Source organism: Neolamprologus brichardi, chromosome 5, assembly GCF_056152115.1.
Source record: "Neolamprologus brichardi isolate AB-2024 chromosome 5, ASM5615211v1, whole genome shotgun sequence".
NCBI classification, from domain to species: domain Eukaryota; kingdom Metazoa; phylum Chordata; class Actinopteri; order Cichliformes; family Cichlidae; genus Neolamprologus; species Neolamprologus brichardi.
The window spans coordinates 14,892,339-14,912,626 of NC_142108.1; the positions used below are offsets into that span (position 1 = coordinate 14,892,339).

The window sequence follows — 20,288 nt, forward strand, 5'->3', positions numbered from 1 at the left end:
CACGAGGGTTCGCCACAGCAGGTTGCGCCACATGTTTGATTTGGCAGATTGTTTTTCTTTTAACAACGGATGCCATTCCTGACACAATCCCAAACGGATTTCTTTCTCCTCCCTGAGAAACAAAGGTCGCGAAAGTGTAAACCACTACTCTAGTTGTAGTTGTATTTGTATGTTATCAATCTTGGGTATCTCTGTGTGTGACATTGATGCAGCTTTCTAAATATATTTCTAGTGCTGGCTGATAACTCTAAATATTGCCACAAATAAGGCACAAGATGATGTTCATACAACTTCAGCCAAGCAAGTCCATATCTATTATTTACAGTCTATAGTTTTAGCTTCTGAAATGCAGCAGTTCCTTTCATCTAGTTGCCATAAATTATTTATCTTAACTGACAACAACCTTAATTGATGGGCTGCTTTTCTGACATTATTCAAACCAAACAGTTAATTAATTCATCTTACCACTTCTCCTGGTGGACCATCTTGACCTTTTACCCCCTTTTCTCCTTGTATACCTTTGGGTCCTCTGTCACCCTAAAAGCAACAACAGTAAAATTCAGAACACGTTTTTTTTTAAAAAAAATATTACGCTATCATAACTAAAGTCAATATTTAGCCACAGTAAATGGTGTCATGCATTTGTTGTTCACTGACTGTTTCTCCTTTGTTGCCCTTTTCTCCAGGAGGTCCTCCCACCAGCACAGTGTCCCCCTGTAAGTGATACTACATCTGTAAGAATCCGCTATAAGCCCCAAGCCAAACACACAACGCTTTATCCTTTTGTCTCTTCTTTCACTATGCATCTTGTAATATCACAGGTCATTACCATTGTATGTATTTATAAATTCCTCCTGCTCTCAAGGAGCCAAATCTGTTGTAAGAGTTCTTTTTAGTAACAGCCACATCTGAGACATGATTTATTTAGTCCTTTATCCATTCACTGTCTCTGCCGCCTTTACAAATATACACAAACAGACAATCAACAGAGTGAGAGAGTGAGCAGTGGTACTGCTTATTAGATATTAAAATGTACACACCTTCTCTCCTTTGTCACCTTGCGGCCCGCTGTCTCCCTGAAAAGCCATTGCATTCAAGCGTGTCAATTTAATTCACTACTTTACATGAGCAGAAAGCTCAGGGGAAGTAGCTAGGATGATGACAGAAAAAAAAAAAGAGGACCAGTGGTATTTACCTTCTCTCCCCGAGCCCCACGATTCCCTGGAGGACCCTAATGAACACAAAAGACACACAAACACATTACAAACAGCTTTATAATGAAAAATGACTGTGGATGCTTCTGCCCCATCAAATTGCATTAATGATGTAATGTCACAACTCTGTAGGATACACGGTTTAATTAAACAGTGAGCATCGGTAGAATAGATTCCTGCTGATCGCGCTTTCTACCTGCAATGCACTGAAAAGCCAAAGATCGACTGACTGAATAATTTACAGTCCAGGAAATGTACTGTGACCTTGTGAAGGGCAGCTTTTCTATAATAACAATAAGACTTTGCTTGTGTTCTTTGCTTCACAGCTCAAAACAGATCGCCCTTTGGTTTAAAAAGAAAATTGAGATCTTTGGTGGACAGGCTCTGTCTGCTCCTGAATAAAGAAAAAACTGGATATTTACAGATGATCCTCTCTCCCCATCCAATCCAGCTCGACCCTCCTCGCCCTAGGACACGACAGACACAAGATGAGCAGAAATACACAATTCTTAATTTCATATATTTTAGGAGAGAAGTTAACAAATCAGTAACGCAGCCACTGTGTCTTACTCTGGGCCCTGGATCTCCTCTTTCACCTCTCGCACCGGGGACGCCGACACCAGTTTCCCCCTGGCAACAGAAAATATATGAATTCAAAAAGAATCTATACACATTTAACCCTGGAGAACCCATGGGGTCAGATCCGACCCCATTGGTTTACTGGGGAAACCATGGGGTCAAATTTGACCCCATGGGTTCTCCAGGGTTAAGCTGCTGGAAAATAAAATACTGCATGTGAGAGAATCACCTTGTCTCCTTTGACCCCGTTAGTACCAGGAGATCCCTAGAAAACATATTATTGATCATATAAATCCATATTCAATTTCTTCTTGTCTGTTATGGCATCTTCCTCCATCTAAATCAGATCTATTCTTGATTTTAAGAGCTTAATTTAACCCAACAAAAAGGTGATCCAGCTAAAAACAGGTAAAACTCAATTAACAGTCAAGCCTAAACTGGAAGCTCTCAGGAGAGTGTACTTTGTAAATAAAAAAACCAGGAACTTACTGCCAATCCAGGAGGTCCAGGAGGACCAGGGGGACCAACATTTCCTGCACGGCCAGCAAAGCCTTGGAGACCCTGAGAGTGAAAACAAAGATGTAAAGGTTAAATTAATAATAATAATAATAATAATAATAATAATAATAATAATAATTCTCCTAGTGGATGAACCAACCCTCTCTCCCGGGGGTCCAGGAGGTCCAGGTTGTCCATTTTCTCCTCTCACACCAGGTGGCCCACTGTCTCCTGTTTTCCCTGCAGGACCTGGAGGACCAGCTGGACCAGGCATCCCTGGATCCCCCTAAAACACAGTGACATTTTCACCCTCAAGTGAGGTGCGCCTGATACAGCCCGCTATCTGATTTGAAAGATAAAAATATAGATCATCTTTTGCTGCAATGTGTGCTATTACTCACTTTTAAACCTGGAGGCCCATTCCGACCAGGAGGACCTGCAAGTCCTATCCCTTTCTCTCCCTGCAACACACATTTTATCATAGCAGTCACTGTCAGAGTGGTTAGACTGCAGGAAAATCGATAAACCAAATGACGAAAGCTCACCTTATCGCCTTTTGGCCCGGGAGATCCCTGTGCCCCCTTAATTAAGTTGTGAAAAAAGAAGAATTATTTATTGTGTTATTTACTTTTTCATATTTGTATCAACAGGAAATTAACCAAAGTAAAACAGAAAAATATTAATGAATGAATTGCTATTTCATAAATTTATTGTGCAGATTTAGAAATATTTCATACATGTTCCAGTTTCAGGTTGTTAACGGTTCGTTAATGTGTTTTTTTGAAAACCTCAAAACCAACAAATCATTAAAATCTTGCACATCACAGTCGTCTGGGCAAAGACAGTAAAAACAGGAATAGCAATTTCAATGTCCTTGTGACTAGAAAAAAGCAGTGTTTGCCCCTGATTGCTTTGACATTTTTGTTGCATTCAGATGAAAGATTCAGGTCATAGATTGAAAGAAGTTGCAGCAACCAGCTTGTTGCTAATTGGTTCAGAACCGTTGGCTGACCCTATTCAGTTGCAAGGTGCTGCACAGGTTGTGTGGTGGGAAGCAAACTTTCTCCAAATAAATAACATCCAAATGAGACTGACTTCAATCACTCTCAGACACGCTGGAAAAGGAATGCAAATAACTGCTGTCCAAGATATCCAGATATCTAAAATCACTCCAAGTCAGTTTACAAATATTTGTAACACGCCTCTTTGCAATATAAGATACAACTCATCTAGTTTCCAACTGGTTGCATTCTGGTTATATTTCTATATAAAAGCAAGGTATAAAAGCCTTATGTCATTTTACAGTTAAATTGCCTTAGTGGAACAATTACGTCACTCTTTTCTGTTTCAGCTCTATGAGATTCTGTTTAGTAATTACTGTCATTTTCTGTGTAATGTGAATTCCTGTGTATGTAGGCAGCAACAGATAGCAACAGATTTGAGATTTCCACCAATTTATCTCAGTTAATCACTGTATTTTCACAAACAGATGGTGCGTAATTGCTAACTTGACCCCATTCAATCACAAACTGGTAGAAGACCGACTCCATCTTGTTGCTCTTTCGTTGCTGTCTGGATACACCAAAGTCACTTTAAAGACAGCAGCTGACTCTGCGTGGTCACAGACCTGGGCTCCAACTCGGAAGGAACAATTTCAAAGCCAACAACAATGCAAACGCATTTACACAAAGTGCAACAATTGTCTCCAACCTGGGTTTTCTCTAGTATGACTGTAACATTAGAAACACTGTCTATAGACCAGTGTTTCCCCAATGTGTGGGCTCTAGTGAGCCATAAAGGTGTAGCATAAGAGGTCATTTAGTTTTCTTTTACAATGTTGTAATTTCTTAATAAGTGCTGGCCGTGTATGCTGTTGTTGGGTTTGTTGCCTTTTTTTGTGTCTGTTTTTGGTTTTGATTTTTATTTTGCTGTCTTTATTGTCTGTGCTCTTCTGTCCCGCTGTTTGTGACTGTGTAAACAATTTTGAAACTTGCATAAATAAAAAAACAAAACAAAACAATGTTGTAATTTAGTTTGCACTACCCTAAAGATCTATAACCAAATTATTGCAAAGTTGATCATATCTCATAAATAAAATTAAATGAAAACTCCAATTTCAAATGACATGTTATGCTTAATTTTTCACCTATTTTTATTTCATAAAATATCTTGTATCATGTCACTGGTTAAAGGGGATGTGATGGCAAGAAAAAACCTGTTGATGGAGATGGGGTATACAGATTTCAAACTGGGCCGTGGCATTCTTATATGCTTTAGAAAAATAACTGATTCAGGCATGATTATATAACTTGACTTCGGAGTAAATCAGCTATCAAGTTGTTAAAACTGATTTCACATATGCATGAGGTGGGCGGCACTGAATACTTTTTTTCCTCTTATTACATACACATATGCATATAATATACATTTTATTATTTTTGCACTAATATTTATCAAGGCATAGAAGACATTTTAAACAAATCAAACTGTTCAAAATTTGATGAATTTTCCCAAAAAATAAAAACTGTGACTTTAATACCATCGACTACAATGGATCACTGGATTTGTTTATGTGAAACTACACAAAATTACACACTACTATTGACATCAGCATTGCAAATCTTCCATAAAACAATAAACACTATGACTAAGAGTTCATTAAAAAATCTAATATGACTTTTTGAAATCCAGTTGGGCAGTGAAAGTTGATTACTCACATCTTCTCCAGGTTCTCCTGATTCACCAGCTTGTCCCTTGTAAGACAGACAGCACATTGTGTACATTCATACTTGTATAGGTAAGTACGTCATTATTTGGTCCCATTATCGTACTCACTCTTTCTCCTTTGATGCCAGCAACACCTTTGTCTCCCTTGTTACCCTAAATGACAGCAGTTGTGCATTCAGATATACAATTTTAATGAAAAAGCACTTAACATCTCCAGTCTGTCCCTCTCACTCACTGAGGGGGAGCTTGCAGTTTGGTCAGACTCACCTTTTCACCAATTGGACCTCTCTCTCCAGCTGTGCCTGGCAGCGTTAAACCAGGAGGACCCTGCACCAATCAGAACCAGGAAAGTGCTGTAAGCTGCATTCGTAAATGCTGCTCTATTGCGTCACTTCATGCTGCAGCTACTTCTACATTAATGGCAATAGGAGTGACTCACCCTCTCTCCTTTGGGTCCAGGAGGTCCAGCCACAGCCTGTGTACAGAGTACAGAAGAAGGAGGAAAATAACAGTAATTACCTGCACAGCATGATGTGGGTTGTTGTTCATTAAAAGATGCCAACGTGTACCTAAAAGCTTTGGTATTAAGTATCATATTAGCTTAATCATCTTTGCTTCTAGCTCTCAAATATTAAGAGCCAGAATGTCTTCAGGACGGACAGCCAACAAATGCACACTCACTGTTTAAGAATAGCACAGCAGACTGTGAAAACATTTGAAAATCTATTCAGCTTCACTGCCAAAAGCCTGCAGATGCAAGTCCAGTGTGTCTTATCACTTGTACACAACAATATTTTAAAGGCAATTTAAGAAAGACTGGATTGTAAGGACTGATTCAAAAAATGCTTAAATCCAGAGGTTACTTCGTAATAAAATTCTGTTTTTATTTGTGGTGTTCAAACATGTTTCACCACCCTGATAAGGAAGAATAAAGGAAGCAAAGTGGAATAAACGGAGCACATTATGGAGTGTGACAGACAAACTACAAAAGTACTGTGCTTCAGAACACAGGCATCGCTTCCTGTTAAAAAGGGAGTTCTTCCTCCCTGCTGTCACTTGCTTGCTCACCGGAGATCACCAGGTCATTGAGCTTTTCTCTCTCATATCACATTGTTTTTACCTTAAAATATAAAGCAGCTAAAGATCATTCTTGTTGTGAGCTGGACACAAAAAAGACACAAAAACAATGTGAAGTAAAACATAAAATGTCTATGTAAAATATATAGAAGTACTCTCTAGGTGTGTGATACTTTATAGCAGAACTGAATGAACTGTACTTGATGAAATGTACAGTAGATCATTCTTTTCTTGCCGCAGTAAATTGAGGGCTGTTGATGATCTTCTTTGAGATTTCTGGTGTTACAGAAAGTCTGGAAATTTCTGTAAGTGAAGCGAGTGAGCGCAACCCTTAAGTGAAGAGTGTGTGTGTGTGTGTGTGTGTGTGTGTGTGTGTGTGTGTGTGTGTGTGTGTGTGTGTGTGTGTGTGTGTGTGTGAGAGACAACAAATGTTGGAGAGAAATCCTGAGCAGATGAACAAGTTGTATATAGCAGGTTATCAGAGTCACTCAGGAAACTGAATGAATATAACCATTCAGGAAGAAAAATGAAAACAAATCCATTTCATAAATCGTTTTATTTTTCATGTCTTTCACTAAATGCATCTTCTTCAGTGTTGTCGGGCATCGGAAGTGAACCAGTTCATGGCAACACGGACAATACCGGTGCTTTTTGAATGTTTTCTATACGCTGAAGCTACAACGTTGAATTAATAATGTTTTCAAAAGCATGCCATAATGTGTCTGTGAAGGTTCTCAGTCAACCAGGTCATCGTAGTCTAAGGAGCTTGGAAAGAAAAGTGTCTGGACTTCTTTAAGTTTCCTTGAAGACATTTCACTTCTGAATTCAGGCAACTTAAAGAAGTCCAGACGCTTAACTTTTTTCTCTCCTAGCTCCTTAGACCATGCCATGCTCTTTGTTGACTTTAGCTCTGCTTTCAATACGATACTCCCGGACAGACTAATAGTTAAACTGCTGGAAATCGGACTTTCTTCTACCACCTGCCGCTGGATCAGAGACTTCCTGTCAGACCGTGTACAGAGAGTTAGAGTGGGGCCTCATCTTTCCTCACCCCTCAGCCTTAACACCGGCTCTCCACAAGGCTGTGTACTGAGTCCTCTACTGTACACTCTGTACACACATAACTGTGTTAGTACCCACCAGGACAATGCAGTCATCAAGTTTGCAGATGATACCACCGTGGTGGGGCTCATCTCTGGGGGAGATGAGACGGCATACAGAGCTGAGGTTCAGAGGCTGACAGATTGGTGTGTAGACAACAACCTGGACCTCAATACCACCAAGACAAAAGAACTGGTAGTTGACTTCAGAAGGAGGAAGTTTGAGCTGCAGCCTGTCAGCATCAATGGCGAGTGTGTGGAAAGGGTCTCCAGTTTCAAGTTCCTGGGTGTGCACATAGACACAGACCTCCAATGGAGCTCTAACACCTCTACGGGTTTAAAGAAGGCCCAACAGCGTGCCCACTTTCTGAGAATCCTCAGAAAAATGGACCTGAAGAAGGAGCTGCTGAATGTCTTCTACCGCTGCTCCATTGAAAGTGTGCTGACATATTGCATCGGTGTGTGATTCTCCAGCCGCACCACAGCACACAGAAAGGCACTCCAGAGGGTCATCAATATGGCCCAAAAAAGTCATTGGACATCCTCTTTCCTCCCTGAAGGACCTGTACAGCACTCGCTGTCTCAAGAGGGCACGCAGCATCCTACGGGACTGTACACACCCAGGACACCGGGTGTTTAAGCTGCTGCCGTCTGGCAGGAGATTCAGGCTGCTGAGGTCCCGAACAAACAGACTCAAGGACAGCTTTTACAACAGGGCAATAGCCCTAATCAATGCAAATTTATTACTAAGTTATTACTAAGTTATTATACTGTGTTGTGTTGTTTGTGTTGCGTTGTGATGTGTCGTATCGGGTCGTGTTGTGTTATATGTAGTGCCGACGTATTTCATTGTACTATTGTACTATGTATGACTGTGCAATGACAATAAAGAGTTATCTTATCTTATCTTATAATATTTTATGTTAAAGAAGCTCCAAGTTATTGGGCTTGAAAAGCATGTGGCATCGCAATAGTTTGTCTGAATGTTTGCATCTCGAGATTAAATGAACAGAACCAAATTATGTTTTAAAATATAGGATAACTCAGAATTTTGAAACACTGCGTTTCAATAATTGGAAAAACAAGCAGCTGGTATTGTTCTTAAAAACAAATTAGTTAATTCCAGCACTGTAACACACACTGCATTCTAGACTGTACACTATGTTAATGTAAACCCCTTATAAAGGGTGGCAAAATTCAACACCATAACAGCCTGCCATTAACACAAGTCAGATCTGCTGAGACTGAATTGGAGGAAATTCATTACAAAAAGTAACAGTTTAATTAGAGCTTATGCCACAATTAAAACTATTAATGTACACTGTTTTTTCATTATTAGACATTTTTAAAAGAATCCATCAAACCATCAGTAATAAAAACTCAAGTCACATTAAAGTGTGGAAAATGTGATAATGTGAGAAGCAGTTAACAGGGAACATTATGTAAGTGTCCTTCTCTGTCATTTTTAGTTTTCATCTGCAAGAATTTGGCTTAATTTCCATCCTCACTGACAGAATCAACACAAGGAAGCCAAACAATCCCCTTTAACAGATGTCTCCCATCATTCGTTAACAGTATACCAATGTTGATCATTTTTGATTAGGTTTATCATTATATTAGTGGTTAAAATAGAATAAACTACAAGGCACAGCAACTGCCCGACAAGTCAATAATAAACTCCAGGTATACAAAGATGTCTTACTTCACACAGGGTTTGATTTCCCAATCAAAAAACAATAAAACTGTGGAACAAAAATCTATAGATCAATAAAAAAAACAAAAAAACAAATTAACTTTAAAGTGACAGACAGTGCACATAAAAAAGGAATGGCATTTGACCAAACGCATGTGAACTCATCTGTCAGCCACGGTGGTTGTGTTAAAGCCTGGCCTTCAGCATTGAGAGCTGCCCATAGATGTGGCACACTGGAATTCATCAAGGATTTTAATGCTGATGAAAGCAAAAGGATGAATGCAGAGGTATAGGTCTGTGTCATCCATTCAGCTGGAAAACGACTGCAAACATACAATAGGGTCTGGAGACTATCTGTCAATGATTTAATTTATAATGATGAGAACATTTTTGTGCAGGGATGTTTAGTCATATAACAGATTAACACAGCTGACACTTTGCACAGGAAGCTTGAATTCTTCTATTACCATAAAGTCCCACCATATCCAGTTTATTATAGGAAAGCATAAACTGGAGACACGGCCTACTGTAAAATAAAACACATGGTCTTAGAGAGAAATTAAGATTAAATACTCAAAAAAGACTTTTTTAACACCCCAGAGATACTGCTTTGTGTTTCACCTATTCGGGAATTAGCGACCACTCCAAACAGCTCAAAATGTCCAAGGTTAGAAGAGCACAGTTGGCCTGACTGTTTAAATATGCAGAGGCAGAAATGTGTTCAGACAGAAATGAGAGCAGGTCCACATTTATCTGGCATTACTCCAAAACACAATTTATGACTGTGTGTTGACCTCATGAATTACAGTTTCCAGTTCCAACGACCCCAAAATTCTCCAATTGCTCTGACAATATACTGGCTCTCAATCAAACCTTTTCCATATTAAATTCTTAGATTATCCTCATGTGTCACATTGCCAGTCAGCATAATTAAACCATCTCAGCATCATGGCTATCATCTACAAATAAAACAGTAGTACTCCAGTTTCTCTTTAACCTCTTAAGCCCCAACGCCCCCTGATATGGGGGCAAAAAGCAGGAGATCAGGTAGGCATGGGGCTTAAGAGGTTAAGAAGAGTGGACTTACAGGGGAACACATCTGGAACCCACTGGGGCTAAGGTTCATGCTTTAAGATGCAGCTGTGGCTAAGTTGGTACAGCGGGTCATCGAATTATTGGAAAGTTGGTGGATCAGCTTTCCAATGGGTCGACTCCCTGACTTCTCCGGTCCACATGACAAAGTATTGTTGGGGAAGATATTGAACCCTGAGTTCTCTCCATTGGAGTGTGAGATTGTGTCTGAATGTTAGAAAAGTACTTAGGCATAGAAAAAAAAAGGTGCTCTGTGAATGAGACTGTGTTCAACCGAGTAGAAATGCATTGTGTAACTACCAGTCCATTTACCATTTACTTCTCCTAAAGGAGGACTCAGAATAGAACCCCCTGGTGTCAGATAAAAGCTCTTCAATCTAATAATAACGCTATACTTTTTAAAATTATTACTTCATACAACAAACCATTCTGTAGCTTGGATTATTTCCGATAAAAACAACCAAAAAACTAGCTGCATTTTCTGTGTCTCTTAGAAAGAGATTGCTCGCTAGACGCAACATCTGCTCACCTTCCCTGGAGGCCCGCTGTCTCCCTGCTCCCCCTTCAGGCCAGCCTGGCCTGGAGGTCCTGCAATGCCCTGAGGAACAAATTACACAATGTTAACACTGAGAAAAAAAACACTTAATAGTGCTGCCACCGGTGAGCAATATGACATAAACTCAAACCTGCTTTCCTGGTAATCCAGGTATTCCTTCTTTGCCAGGCACCCCATCTCTTCCAGGAACACCAGGTTTGCCTGCTTCACCCTGAGGAGCAGAAATGCCTTAGTATATGTGAATGTGTTTATCACTCTCACACTAAAGATCGTTTACTCATTCAAAATCTGAATCGCTGCCTGTGTTAAATTCACATCTTTACATCATTGATCAGTTATGGTCTACACAATAAGACTCTAAATAATGCACACAATGCCAGATAAATGAACTTATATCTATTTTGTTTGATTTTCTTATCAAAGTATGCCAGCACTTATTTTCAGGTTATAAAAGCGCTTCACATTTTAATATATTTAGTCTACAACAGTCAACACATATTACACAAATCCAGCAGTTAGCTATGTGGATGTGTGAGAAAACCAGAAATAATAATGGTAGAAATGTTGATATATCCCCAAAAAAGAAAGAAGGGTCTGATATCCCAAAAAACCCTATGCAGCTCAAGCTGTCAGCAAAATCTTGGTACAAATGTTTTGGCATTTTCAGTTAATCACCTCCCTATTTTCAGCTACAACAAAACTGCCTGAGGGTCAAGACTTTTTTTCACGTTTACATTTCCTCACTGTGTGACACATTGCAGCCGCAGCAGGATTAAGACCAAATACGCACCACCTGCCCTGGCAGTCCCGGAGGCCCCTGTGGACCCTGCAGGGAGAAAAAAGTTACAGTAGTACGAAGGAACACATTTGATACACACCGTGAGATTTTAAATGAATTTCACGAGAAAACATGACAGAATTATTTTCCCCTGCTGAGAAGTTATGATTTGTGGGAACACATACCACAGCTCCTGGGGGACCTGCTGGTCCTGGCAGACCTGTGCTCCCCTGTGCACCAGGAGGACCCTGCAGAGATGAGAAATAAACTCACAGGGTTATCTGTTGTACATCACAACTGTGTGCATTGTTATATTATTCGGTCCCGGAGAAATTTAATGCATTTTATATAAAATGTAAAAAAATTTATACCTGTACACCAACACCTGCTTCTCCTTGGTTACCCTGTAAAAAACAAAAGTTTTATGAGTTTGATAAACAAACCAAAATCTACTTGTTGCACACTAAAGTTTTGATAATGTATTGAACTCACCTTTACACCTGGTGGACCTGGCAGCCCAGCAGGACCCATGGGACCCTGTTAAAAACACATCACCAACGTTGGTAACTGTGAATAAGAGTCTTTGAATGTGTGTGACATGTTTGTCATACTTACAGTCGGCCCCCTAATGCCTGGCTCTCCCGGGTTTCCCTATAAGCAAAGTCACAAAGTCACATAAAAAATTGAACATCTGCACAAAGGCCACATGCTAAAGGATTTTTTTTTTTTACATTTTTAAAAGCTAAATGGCTTTGTTCCTGAGAGTTATGTAAGAATGTCAGCCGTGTCTGTCGCTAAATATAACTTTCTGCTAGGAGTTTCCATTCACAGCACTCCCAGTGAGATTATCACTGATAAAGAAACAAGCAATTCTGCATTTAACCGCTCCAAAAAACAACCAAATGAGTGAATATTAAACTTTGTACAGATCAGCTAATGAGTTTATGTATTTTTGAGGTGTCTGTTTCTAGTCTTTAACTCTAAGTTAAATGACTACTGGCAGTAGCTTTACATGTAACAAAGTGATGTTTTCATCCAACTCTGAGTAGCAAAATCCAGAGCTGAGAAATGACGCCAAAGGTTAAGCTTATGAAACACAAAACTGAGGCAGGTTCCAAAATTGAGTACGTAGACATTTTATTTCTATATATATTTGTATATTAACAATGATTAGCATGCATCTATTAACTGCATTTTATATCCATCAATCCTTAGGTAAAAAAAATGATCACTTAAAAAAAAAAAATCCTAAAACTGAGGCTTCAGATTTAAAGGTTAAAAACCCCAAACATGTTAAAATGATAAAATGTACAGATAATTTTAAAAAAAAATGGTAGCCTTTAAAGCTAATTTTAGTTGTCATAATAATGTCATGAACTAATTTTTTAATATAACTTACTTATTACATTTTTATTTAGGCTTAAAGAGGCAAAAAGTCTGCCCCAGTATTTGACGCATGCTTTTACATATACTACCTTTTTTGCACGCATGCAATCTATAGATCATCTTGCTGACCAAGCAAGCTAGCATCAGCTGATAACTTCACCCTCTCATTCAATTCAATTTTATTTATGTAGTTCCAATTCACAACAACACTCGCTTAAGCTGCTTCATATTGTAAGGTAAAGACCCTACAATAATACAGAGAAAACTCCAGCAAACAGATGAGTAAAAACTTGGAGACAGTGGGAAAGAAAGACTTTGGCTAGATCAATTTTTGTATACAGTCAACTCCCAGGAAGCAAGCAAATAACTTTCATTTTCAAAATGTAGAACTATTCCTTTAGGCAACATATTTATGCATAAATATGTTTAGAAAAATTGAGTACTTAAAAAGGTGCACACTTTTTCTGTACCCAAAAATCTACAACTTGGAATGATAAATACTGTCATATGTACATGTCTCTATAGGAAACATAAAATACAAGCACTTAATTGATGGACAACAGGTAGAACAATACAAACAGATTATCTGAAATGTCAACAAGGAGACACTTGCATGGTAAGCTCTGAAAAATCAGCACTGTGCAAGGGATAAGCAAACAACAGACATCAGGCACAGCTGCAAGCATGATAAGCAGATTTGAGCGAATCATCAACCGTACTTTCTGGAGTGCACCCAGTTTAGTATTCCCCACACTACTGTACATAAGAGCTGCGGCTGAGGATGTCAGCCAACTTGCTTTCATCTCGTCTAACAAATTTATGGTATTTTACACATTTAAATTTTTTGCTTCAAAATGTAGTCCTTGAGTTTGACACAGATCCTTTTGGACATTTCATGAGGAACTGTTCGAGGTCTGACTCTTATCCCAGACCTCAGCTCCCAGAATCATGATTCTAATAAGAATGAATTAAGATTAAAGAGGTGAAATTTGCCTGGGAGGTACATGACAACGAGTGCATCCCGATGACAGGTTGTGCTCCTGGTGTTAAATCATGCTTTATTGTTTACCCTGCTTGCTTTGTAAGCTATTGCCCATCAGCGTCTTATCAGTTTTGGTCGAATCCTAATTTTATCTGATACTACAAGGACAGATTCTCCAAACCTTTTACACCTATTTCCCCAAAAGCTCAAGCATGCCAGCCATCAGCAGAGAACCTACCGGTCTGCCTAGAACTCCTGGGAACCCAGGGAAGCCCTGGAGAAATGACAGACAAAGGAAAGTGGATGACAGGAGGGTGGGGGGGACAGGTGGGTGGAGAACAGTGACGAAAAAGGGGAAACGAACAACACACACAAAAGGAAATGGACATAGATAAGACGCACACAGGTAGAGAGAGAAAGTTAAAGAGTGAGGCGTTAGTCGCACAGCTGCACATGGTTATTGCCTAAGGATCTACGAAGCCTCGGCCCAAGGAGGGAAACAGCTCCGTTGGCTTTGAACTTGCAGCCAACCTGCAGCTTTAACTCTGCAGATCAAGCCTAAAAGAAGCAGACTGTGTTACTGGTTACTCACTGGTTGGCCTTGAGGACCAGCAGGCCCTGTTGAACCCTGCTCAGACACGCAGGGAAGGAAAACAAAAAGTGTGAGGAATATTTTCCTTTATCTTTCCTTGGTTTTACCATGACTGATGATAACCATGACTTACAGAATTTCCCCAAAGTGTGTTTTGGGGAAAAAAGATGAAACTTTAATGTGTTCTTTGTAGAGATGTGGTTCCTACTTGTTACATACTTTGAAAACAATAGATTATAGACTCATTATGTCTGTGAATGATTATCAGTGATATAAGGAAATACACACACTTACCAAGTCAGCTGAAATTAATGTTTAGAATACATATTTACAAAATCAATGCTATATCGCTTTCACTTTGACAATTTGAAAGTACAGTGTTGTAAGAGTCAAGTTAACTTTCAGAAACCTCTGCCACACATCTCGCAGGGAGCAGTCCACTTACCGGTTTCCCATCCTGGCCCGGTTTTCCAGTCGCTCCTGGTGTTCCCTGCAATAGCAAGCCACATATCTGTATCCTGACAAATCTCATAATAGTAATTATCATAATAGTTTTATATTAGACTTAATAACACTTTCGAAGAATACCTGTACAGCAAATTTTCTTAACGCAATTTAGCTGAACATCAACAAATATGAACACAACAAGTCATCTTTACGTTTCAGTTTTGCAAGATAAACAAGAAACAATGTTTGAATTAGTGGGAATTTAAGGAGGCGGAAGAGAAATTTTAATAGCTTTAGACATAGCTTGACTAACTGTTTCCCCATGCTTACAGTCTTTAAACTAAGCTAAGCCAACCAGCAGCCTTCAATAGTGTAATATTTAGTGGACAGATGTTAGGATCACATGTTTTAATCACTGATCTTCCTAACAAGCAGGAGGTGGTAGTCAGAATATTTAAAACACATTTTGAGTTAATGATTGGAGTAACAAAATATTTTAATCAAGGCTCCATTTGAGAGGCAGCTCACCTGTGAGCCATCACGGCCTTTTTCTCCTGGCTCTCCTCCCTCACCTTTATCACCTCGAGGTCCCACGAAACCCTGTAAGGCGCATTCCAATTGTTTATTCATATTAAGACACATACGATGTGACACAAGATGTGTGTAATATGCGTAAATCTTACGCGGTCTCCTTTAGGTCCTGACGGTCCTGTAGCACCAGGTTCTCCCTTCAACCCAGATACTCCAGGAGGGCCTCTAGCCCCAGGAGACCCAACCAGGACTGAGTCAGCAGATTCTCCCTATAAACCATAATCACATACATATCTGTGAATCCTTTTTTTACTCTACATTTACTAAATATCTTATCACAACAATAACTAAAACTATTTTACCTTTTGACCTGGCGGGCCAGCTGGTCCTGTTAATCCATCCCGACCCTGAGAAACAGAACAAACTATCAGTTAACTACAAGAACCAGGAAATTTACTAAAACAAGAAATGAAACCATCAACCTAATAAGAGGACTCACAGAATCTCCTCTGTCACCTTTCTCTCCTCTTTCCCCCTAAAAAACAAATATACAATGTCATCAGTGTGATGCCACAAAAAGAGACCCCATTTGGTTGCCCAACTCTCCTCTCCACCTTATCTCCTGGCCTTCCTGCCTCTCCTAGTTCCCCAGCTCGTCCAGGAAGACCTGGTATCCCAGGCTTGCCAGGCTCCCCGGCAGGCCCCGGAGGTCCCTCTGGCCCTCGTTCGACAATGGCTCTGCCTGGGGCCCCCGCCGGTCCCACAGGTCCTCGGTCCCCTGCGTCTCCTTTGCCGCCCCTCTCTCCAGGAAAACCACGAGCACCCTAGGGCAAAACCAGAATAAAAAACGATTTCTCTGTCAATTTCATTCGATTAATTACACTCTAAAAAAAAAAAAAAATCCAAACAAGATGCTTCATTCTATCTGACTGGAAGTCTTCACATCATTTTGTCTTTTCACTTTAATCCTCGAAGATGCTTAGTCACACTTACATCTGCTCCAGATGGTCCTCTCTGTCCAGGCTCACCCTTATCTCCCTTTTCACCTTTCTCTGAAAGTGTGTCCTTGCTGTCCACAGCCTTCTTCAGATCAGACACCTGTGTGGAGCAGAAATCCAAAACGGAAAAGCTTTATAACTTTCAGCAGCAGATGCCCATCTGCAAAATGTTTTAATCCCCAGATAAAACCAGTCATTTAGAATTCATCCCAGCAGCTCAAAAACTGCTCATAAACAGTGTCACTTTAACCTGCCAGGCATAATTCTAAAATATATAAGCAGGTGTATGTGCATAATAAATGAAAGACTCATGCCAACATTTACTGGACTAAATGAGCTGCTGAAACAAGGCCAGACATAAATGGTATGATGACATTTGCAAGAACAAAGTGGGAAATATAACACTTTGCATACATTTGCAGGAAATGTTCTTCTCTATAAGCTATAACAGAAGCAAGAGTAAGTGCTGATTTTAAGACTGTTTAGATAATTGCATTTTTCCCCATTATTCCATCCATCCATGCAAGTGAAAGCCAAAAGAAATCGTGTTCAATTTGAGTTAGTCATCTGAGGAGTCCACCTACCTGAATACCAAAGCCTGCCAGAGCTTTCTGTACATCCTGGCAGGAAACACGGAGACATTATTAAACCGAGATGTAGAAATGTAAAATACTAACAACTGACAATTACATGACAGGCAATGTGCTGATGTCTTACCACTGACGTCCCGGGTTTGCCAGGTGCTCCATCCTCTCCTGGGTCTCCCTAAACATAACAAGATATGAAGGAGTCAAAAAAAAAGTGGACCCTCCATGTCACATTTTCACTGAATGTTTCACTTACAGTTTCACCTTTCAGGCCAGGCAGACCTCGCTCTCCCTGAAAACAAAAAAGAAAAAATGAGAAATACCAATGAGGGTGAGGAGGGAATCGCACTGCAATATCATCATAACAAACTGCGCACAATAATAACGGCATCACAATAAAATGATTCTTAGATCTTTGCAATCTTTCTTTTGTGCAAGAAAAAATACTCCAGAAATGGGGAAAAAAAAGCAGGGCTTATTTCTTTAGTAATGTAACTTTGATGTTAGAGTGTGTGTGTGAGTTGTTATTAGTCAGCTTTAATAACATGTTAGTTCAAAGTACTCCAGTTTATACTTGCTAACTAAATGGTAAGTTAATTTTTCAAAGAGGACTGTGAATGTCATATGCCAACTAAAGAGTCTTGAGGTGTAATGAGTTCTCATAAGAATAGAAGGTGAAAGACTTGACCTGTAGCTGCTGTTACATATAATCACATTTCCATTCACTTCCTGTTTCAGCTACAGAAGCAGGACACCAGTTAATACAAAAAAGCCCAGAAAAAAAAAGAAAAAACATCTCGAAACTACAACTTACTCTGGTTCCTGCAGCTCCAGGGATTCCTGGGACACCCTGAAAGGAAAACGGGGACACAAAAATGAAGACACCCTGGCAGCTAACAGCAACTTGTGTAGATATGACACACATAACTGCTGCTTGTGGATGTTGGTGGCTCATGGTTTTGGGGATAACAAGAGCAACATACATAGAATATAGTGGACAGTAATAATTATTTGACTGCCACTTATTTTCTTTAAAAATATATATTTCTCCAATAAATAAGCTAAAAGAATCTAACTAAAAGATGCTCAATTTAGTTTCAGCAGCGCCAACAACGGCAATAAGAATGGTGATGCACACTTACGGGCGTTCCTGGGGGCCCCTGTGGACCTGGGATTGGTGTTGCTTCAGCTCCTTTCACATACACAACCTGAGAAAGGGGAACATCCCGTTTCATTCAAAACGCCAAATTAACTTTGCTATTTTTCACATGTTGGCTTCACTCGCACCTGACCAGGAGGACCAATGCTGCCAGGTAATCCAGGTGCTCCTGATGGACCAGGGGAGCCTAAAGGCCCAGAAGGACCACGGTCTCCTTTCTCCCCGTCACGGCCCTGAAAAACACATGCTGTTCACAACTGAAATTCACCCCACACACTTTCTTCCTCCTTCACTATAGTAAAGGCTGAACTATAAAATCAAAGCAGGTGGCCGCTGCCACCCCTCCACTGATGTTCTAGAGATAATTAATATGAATTTGCACATGAAACCGGCACTCTGACATTTGGCACCCCTCTGGATTCCACTCAGAAGTCACTCCACTTAAAGGCTAAGCTAGATCATTAGAGGTGAATTTATATAGCTTCTTCAGAGGAGCCCATTGATTCAGCAGTGAGAAGCCGATGTCAATTTTAGAACAAACTATGGCTGACAAATATACAGCTGAAGGGGGAAGTGATCAGGAGAAAAAAAGGACGGAAAGCTGATATGCAATAAAGTCATAACAGGAAGGCAGGGCGATATAAGGCATCTCGATAAGATATATAAAAAACAAACTGACAACAAACACATTTTTGAAAAGTAATCATATGAAAGAGGTTTGTGAAAACTGACATCTCTTCCAGCTGCTCCAGCTTCGCCTTTGTCACCCTGTAGATTAGAAATAGACATTAAATACAATCTTCAAAAATAATTCTGCTAAATTCTGCTAAATTATTTCTTGTTTTAATCCACTCTTAATGTGCACATCATGTAAAAATAAAAACTAATGTCTAATGTACATACATGTAACATGCAATTTTACATGACAATCGCATGGCTTGGTTAGCAAAAATCGTGCCATGGGTCAAGTAAGATGCCTTTACAGAGTCAAACTGTGGAAATCATGTTGACTAAATCGTATAAAAGAGACACAGACCTTTCTACCATCTTCACCTGGCACGCCATCCTCGCCCTGTGAGTCCAAACAAAATGCATTACAACAAACAGGAACAAAGTGCATAATGGCCAGTCTGCCATGGGAGCACTCAGTGCCTCTGCTTTAGAAACTCACTTAAGCGAACCATTATGCGGCAGAGCCTGAAATAAATGTCCATACTGCTTTTGATCAGTAAACATCATTTACAGAATAAAGGTATAAAAAAAAGGCCATTACCAATTATACAAGTACATCAAACTATGAGGATATTATATTCAGGAGGTCAGAGTTACCGTTTTGCCAGGTGGTCCAGCTTTGCCATTTTCACCTGCTTTACCCTGACAAATAAAAGCAAGGTTAATTAGAAATTTGGAAGCGGAAGTTCGGTAAAAACATGTATAGGCCTGACAGACAGAACGATGGAACTTTGTGGGAGTCTCTTTTTGAGTGGGATAGAGGGGTACTCACAGGTATCCCTGGATTGCCTGCAGGTCCAACAGGCCCTGGGGGACCCTGCGCCCCTACTAGTCCAGGTAATCCCTGGCAGAAAAAACCAACAAATAATCCAAGAGTAGATTTTGCAATGAATTACTAGACACTGTAATACAGTGCAAAATAGATTTAAATGTGATTTGTTTATTTTCTGAGACGATCACTGTGTAAGAGATGTCATCGCTAGATAGACTTTAATGTGCATGAGCAGCTGCAAAGCTGTTGTACAACTGCCCTGTAAGCCAGGATTTAGATCTTTTAAATAAACCCTAAGTTTCAAAGTTCTGGACTTTTAATAACATTATTATGGTCAATATTGCATAACAGTCTCCTCTGAATAATGGACTGGCCTGGAGACATCTTTCCCTACAGTCGGCTTACGCAACTCAGCACAGATCTAAAAGCTGTTTTTTTACAGTTTCCACAGTGCCCTCTGCAGGACGCCCACTTCAAGTGCATATGCTCACTAAAATTGAGAATGTTGCAAAATAATGACCCCACAACTCCGAATTGGATGAGTGGAAGAGAACGGATGGATAGGTGGATGCTCATTAAAATCAAACTATAGAAGACATTTCCATCATGAACGATCATTTGCACGGTGATCATCTCAGACAATATGAAAAGTACATTTCCTGAAACTACATTAAATACATTTCCGGTGTAAAATGATTAAAACAGAACAATGAATGAAAACCTGAAGGGGCAAACAATTATACCTGTCTACTTAAGTAACAATACAACCAAAAATAATGTGTTTATTT

General features: G+C 39.8%; 1 protein-coding gene across 1 annotated transcript in view; it reads right to left on the reverse strand.

Moving 5' to 3' along the window:
- col7a1 (collagen, type VII, alpha 1) overlaps positions 1 to 20,288 on the reverse strand; it is a 59,833-nt gene that overhangs the window by 10,223 nt on the left and 29,322 nt on the right. Inside the window, exons 64-103 of the mRNA XM_087841200.1 lie at positions 19,501 to 19,572; positions 19,326 to 19,370; positions 19,033 to 19,068; positions 18,729 to 18,764; positions 18,125 to 18,229; positions 17,980 to 18,045; positions 17,652 to 17,687; positions 17,094 to 17,129; positions 16,968 to 17,015; positions 16,835 to 16,870; positions 16,246 to 16,350; positions 15,867 to 16,076; positions 15,752 to 15,787; positions 15,615 to 15,659; positions 15,405 to 15,521; positions 15,250 to 15,321; positions 14,720 to 14,764; positions 13,921 to 13,956; positions 11,930 to 11,965; positions 11,807 to 11,851; positions 11,686 to 11,718; positions 11,500 to 11,562; positions 11,327 to 11,362; positions 10,667 to 10,747; positions 10,510 to 10,578; positions 5,458 to 5,493; positions 5,286 to 5,345; positions 5,127 to 5,171; positions 5,009 to 5,044; positions 2,837 to 2,872; positions 2,693 to 2,752; positions 2,452 to 2,577; positions 2,283 to 2,354; positions 2,023 to 2,058; positions 1,785 to 1,844; positions 1,637 to 1,681; positions 1,196 to 1,231; positions 1,041 to 1,076; positions 658 to 714; positions 466 to 537 (exon numbers count right to left, since the gene is read on the reverse strand). Coding sequence (XP_087697326.1) covers positions 466 to 537; positions 658 to 714; positions 1,041 to 1,076; positions 1,196 to 1,231; positions 1,637 to 1,681; positions 1,785 to 1,844; positions 2,023 to 2,058; positions 2,283 to 2,354; positions 2,452 to 2,577; positions 2,693 to 2,752; positions 2,837 to 2,872; positions 5,009 to 5,044; positions 5,127 to 5,171; positions 5,286 to 5,345; positions 5,458 to 5,493; positions 10,510 to 10,578; positions 10,667 to 10,747; positions 11,327 to 11,362; positions 11,500 to 11,562; positions 11,686 to 11,718; positions 11,807 to 11,851; positions 11,930 to 11,965; positions 13,921 to 13,956; positions 14,720 to 14,764; positions 15,250 to 15,321; positions 15,405 to 15,521; positions 15,615 to 15,659; positions 15,752 to 15,787; positions 15,867 to 16,076; positions 16,246 to 16,350; positions 16,835 to 16,870; positions 16,968 to 17,015; positions 17,094 to 17,129; positions 17,652 to 17,687; positions 17,980 to 18,045; positions 18,125 to 18,229; positions 18,729 to 18,764; positions 19,033 to 19,068; positions 19,326 to 19,370; positions 19,501 to 19,572 — 2,358 coding nt within the window. The remainder of the gene's footprint in view (positions 1 to 465; positions 538 to 657; positions 715 to 1,040; positions 1,077 to 1,195; positions 1,232 to 1,636; positions 1,682 to 1,784; positions 1,845 to 2,022; positions 2,059 to 2,282; positions 2,355 to 2,451; positions 2,578 to 2,692; positions 2,753 to 2,836; positions 2,873 to 5,008; positions 5,045 to 5,126; positions 5,172 to 5,285; positions 5,346 to 5,457; positions 5,494 to 10,509; positions 10,579 to 10,666; positions 10,748 to 11,326; positions 11,363 to 11,499; positions 11,563 to 11,685; positions 11,719 to 11,806; positions 11,852 to 11,929; positions 11,966 to 13,920; positions 13,957 to 14,719; positions 14,765 to 15,249; positions 15,322 to 15,404; positions 15,522 to 15,614; positions 15,660 to 15,751; positions 15,788 to 15,866; positions 16,077 to 16,245; positions 16,351 to 16,834; positions 16,871 to 16,967; positions 17,016 to 17,093; positions 17,130 to 17,651; positions 17,688 to 17,979; positions 18,046 to 18,124; positions 18,230 to 18,728; positions 18,765 to 19,032; positions 19,069 to 19,325; positions 19,371 to 19,500; positions 19,573 to 20,288) is intronic.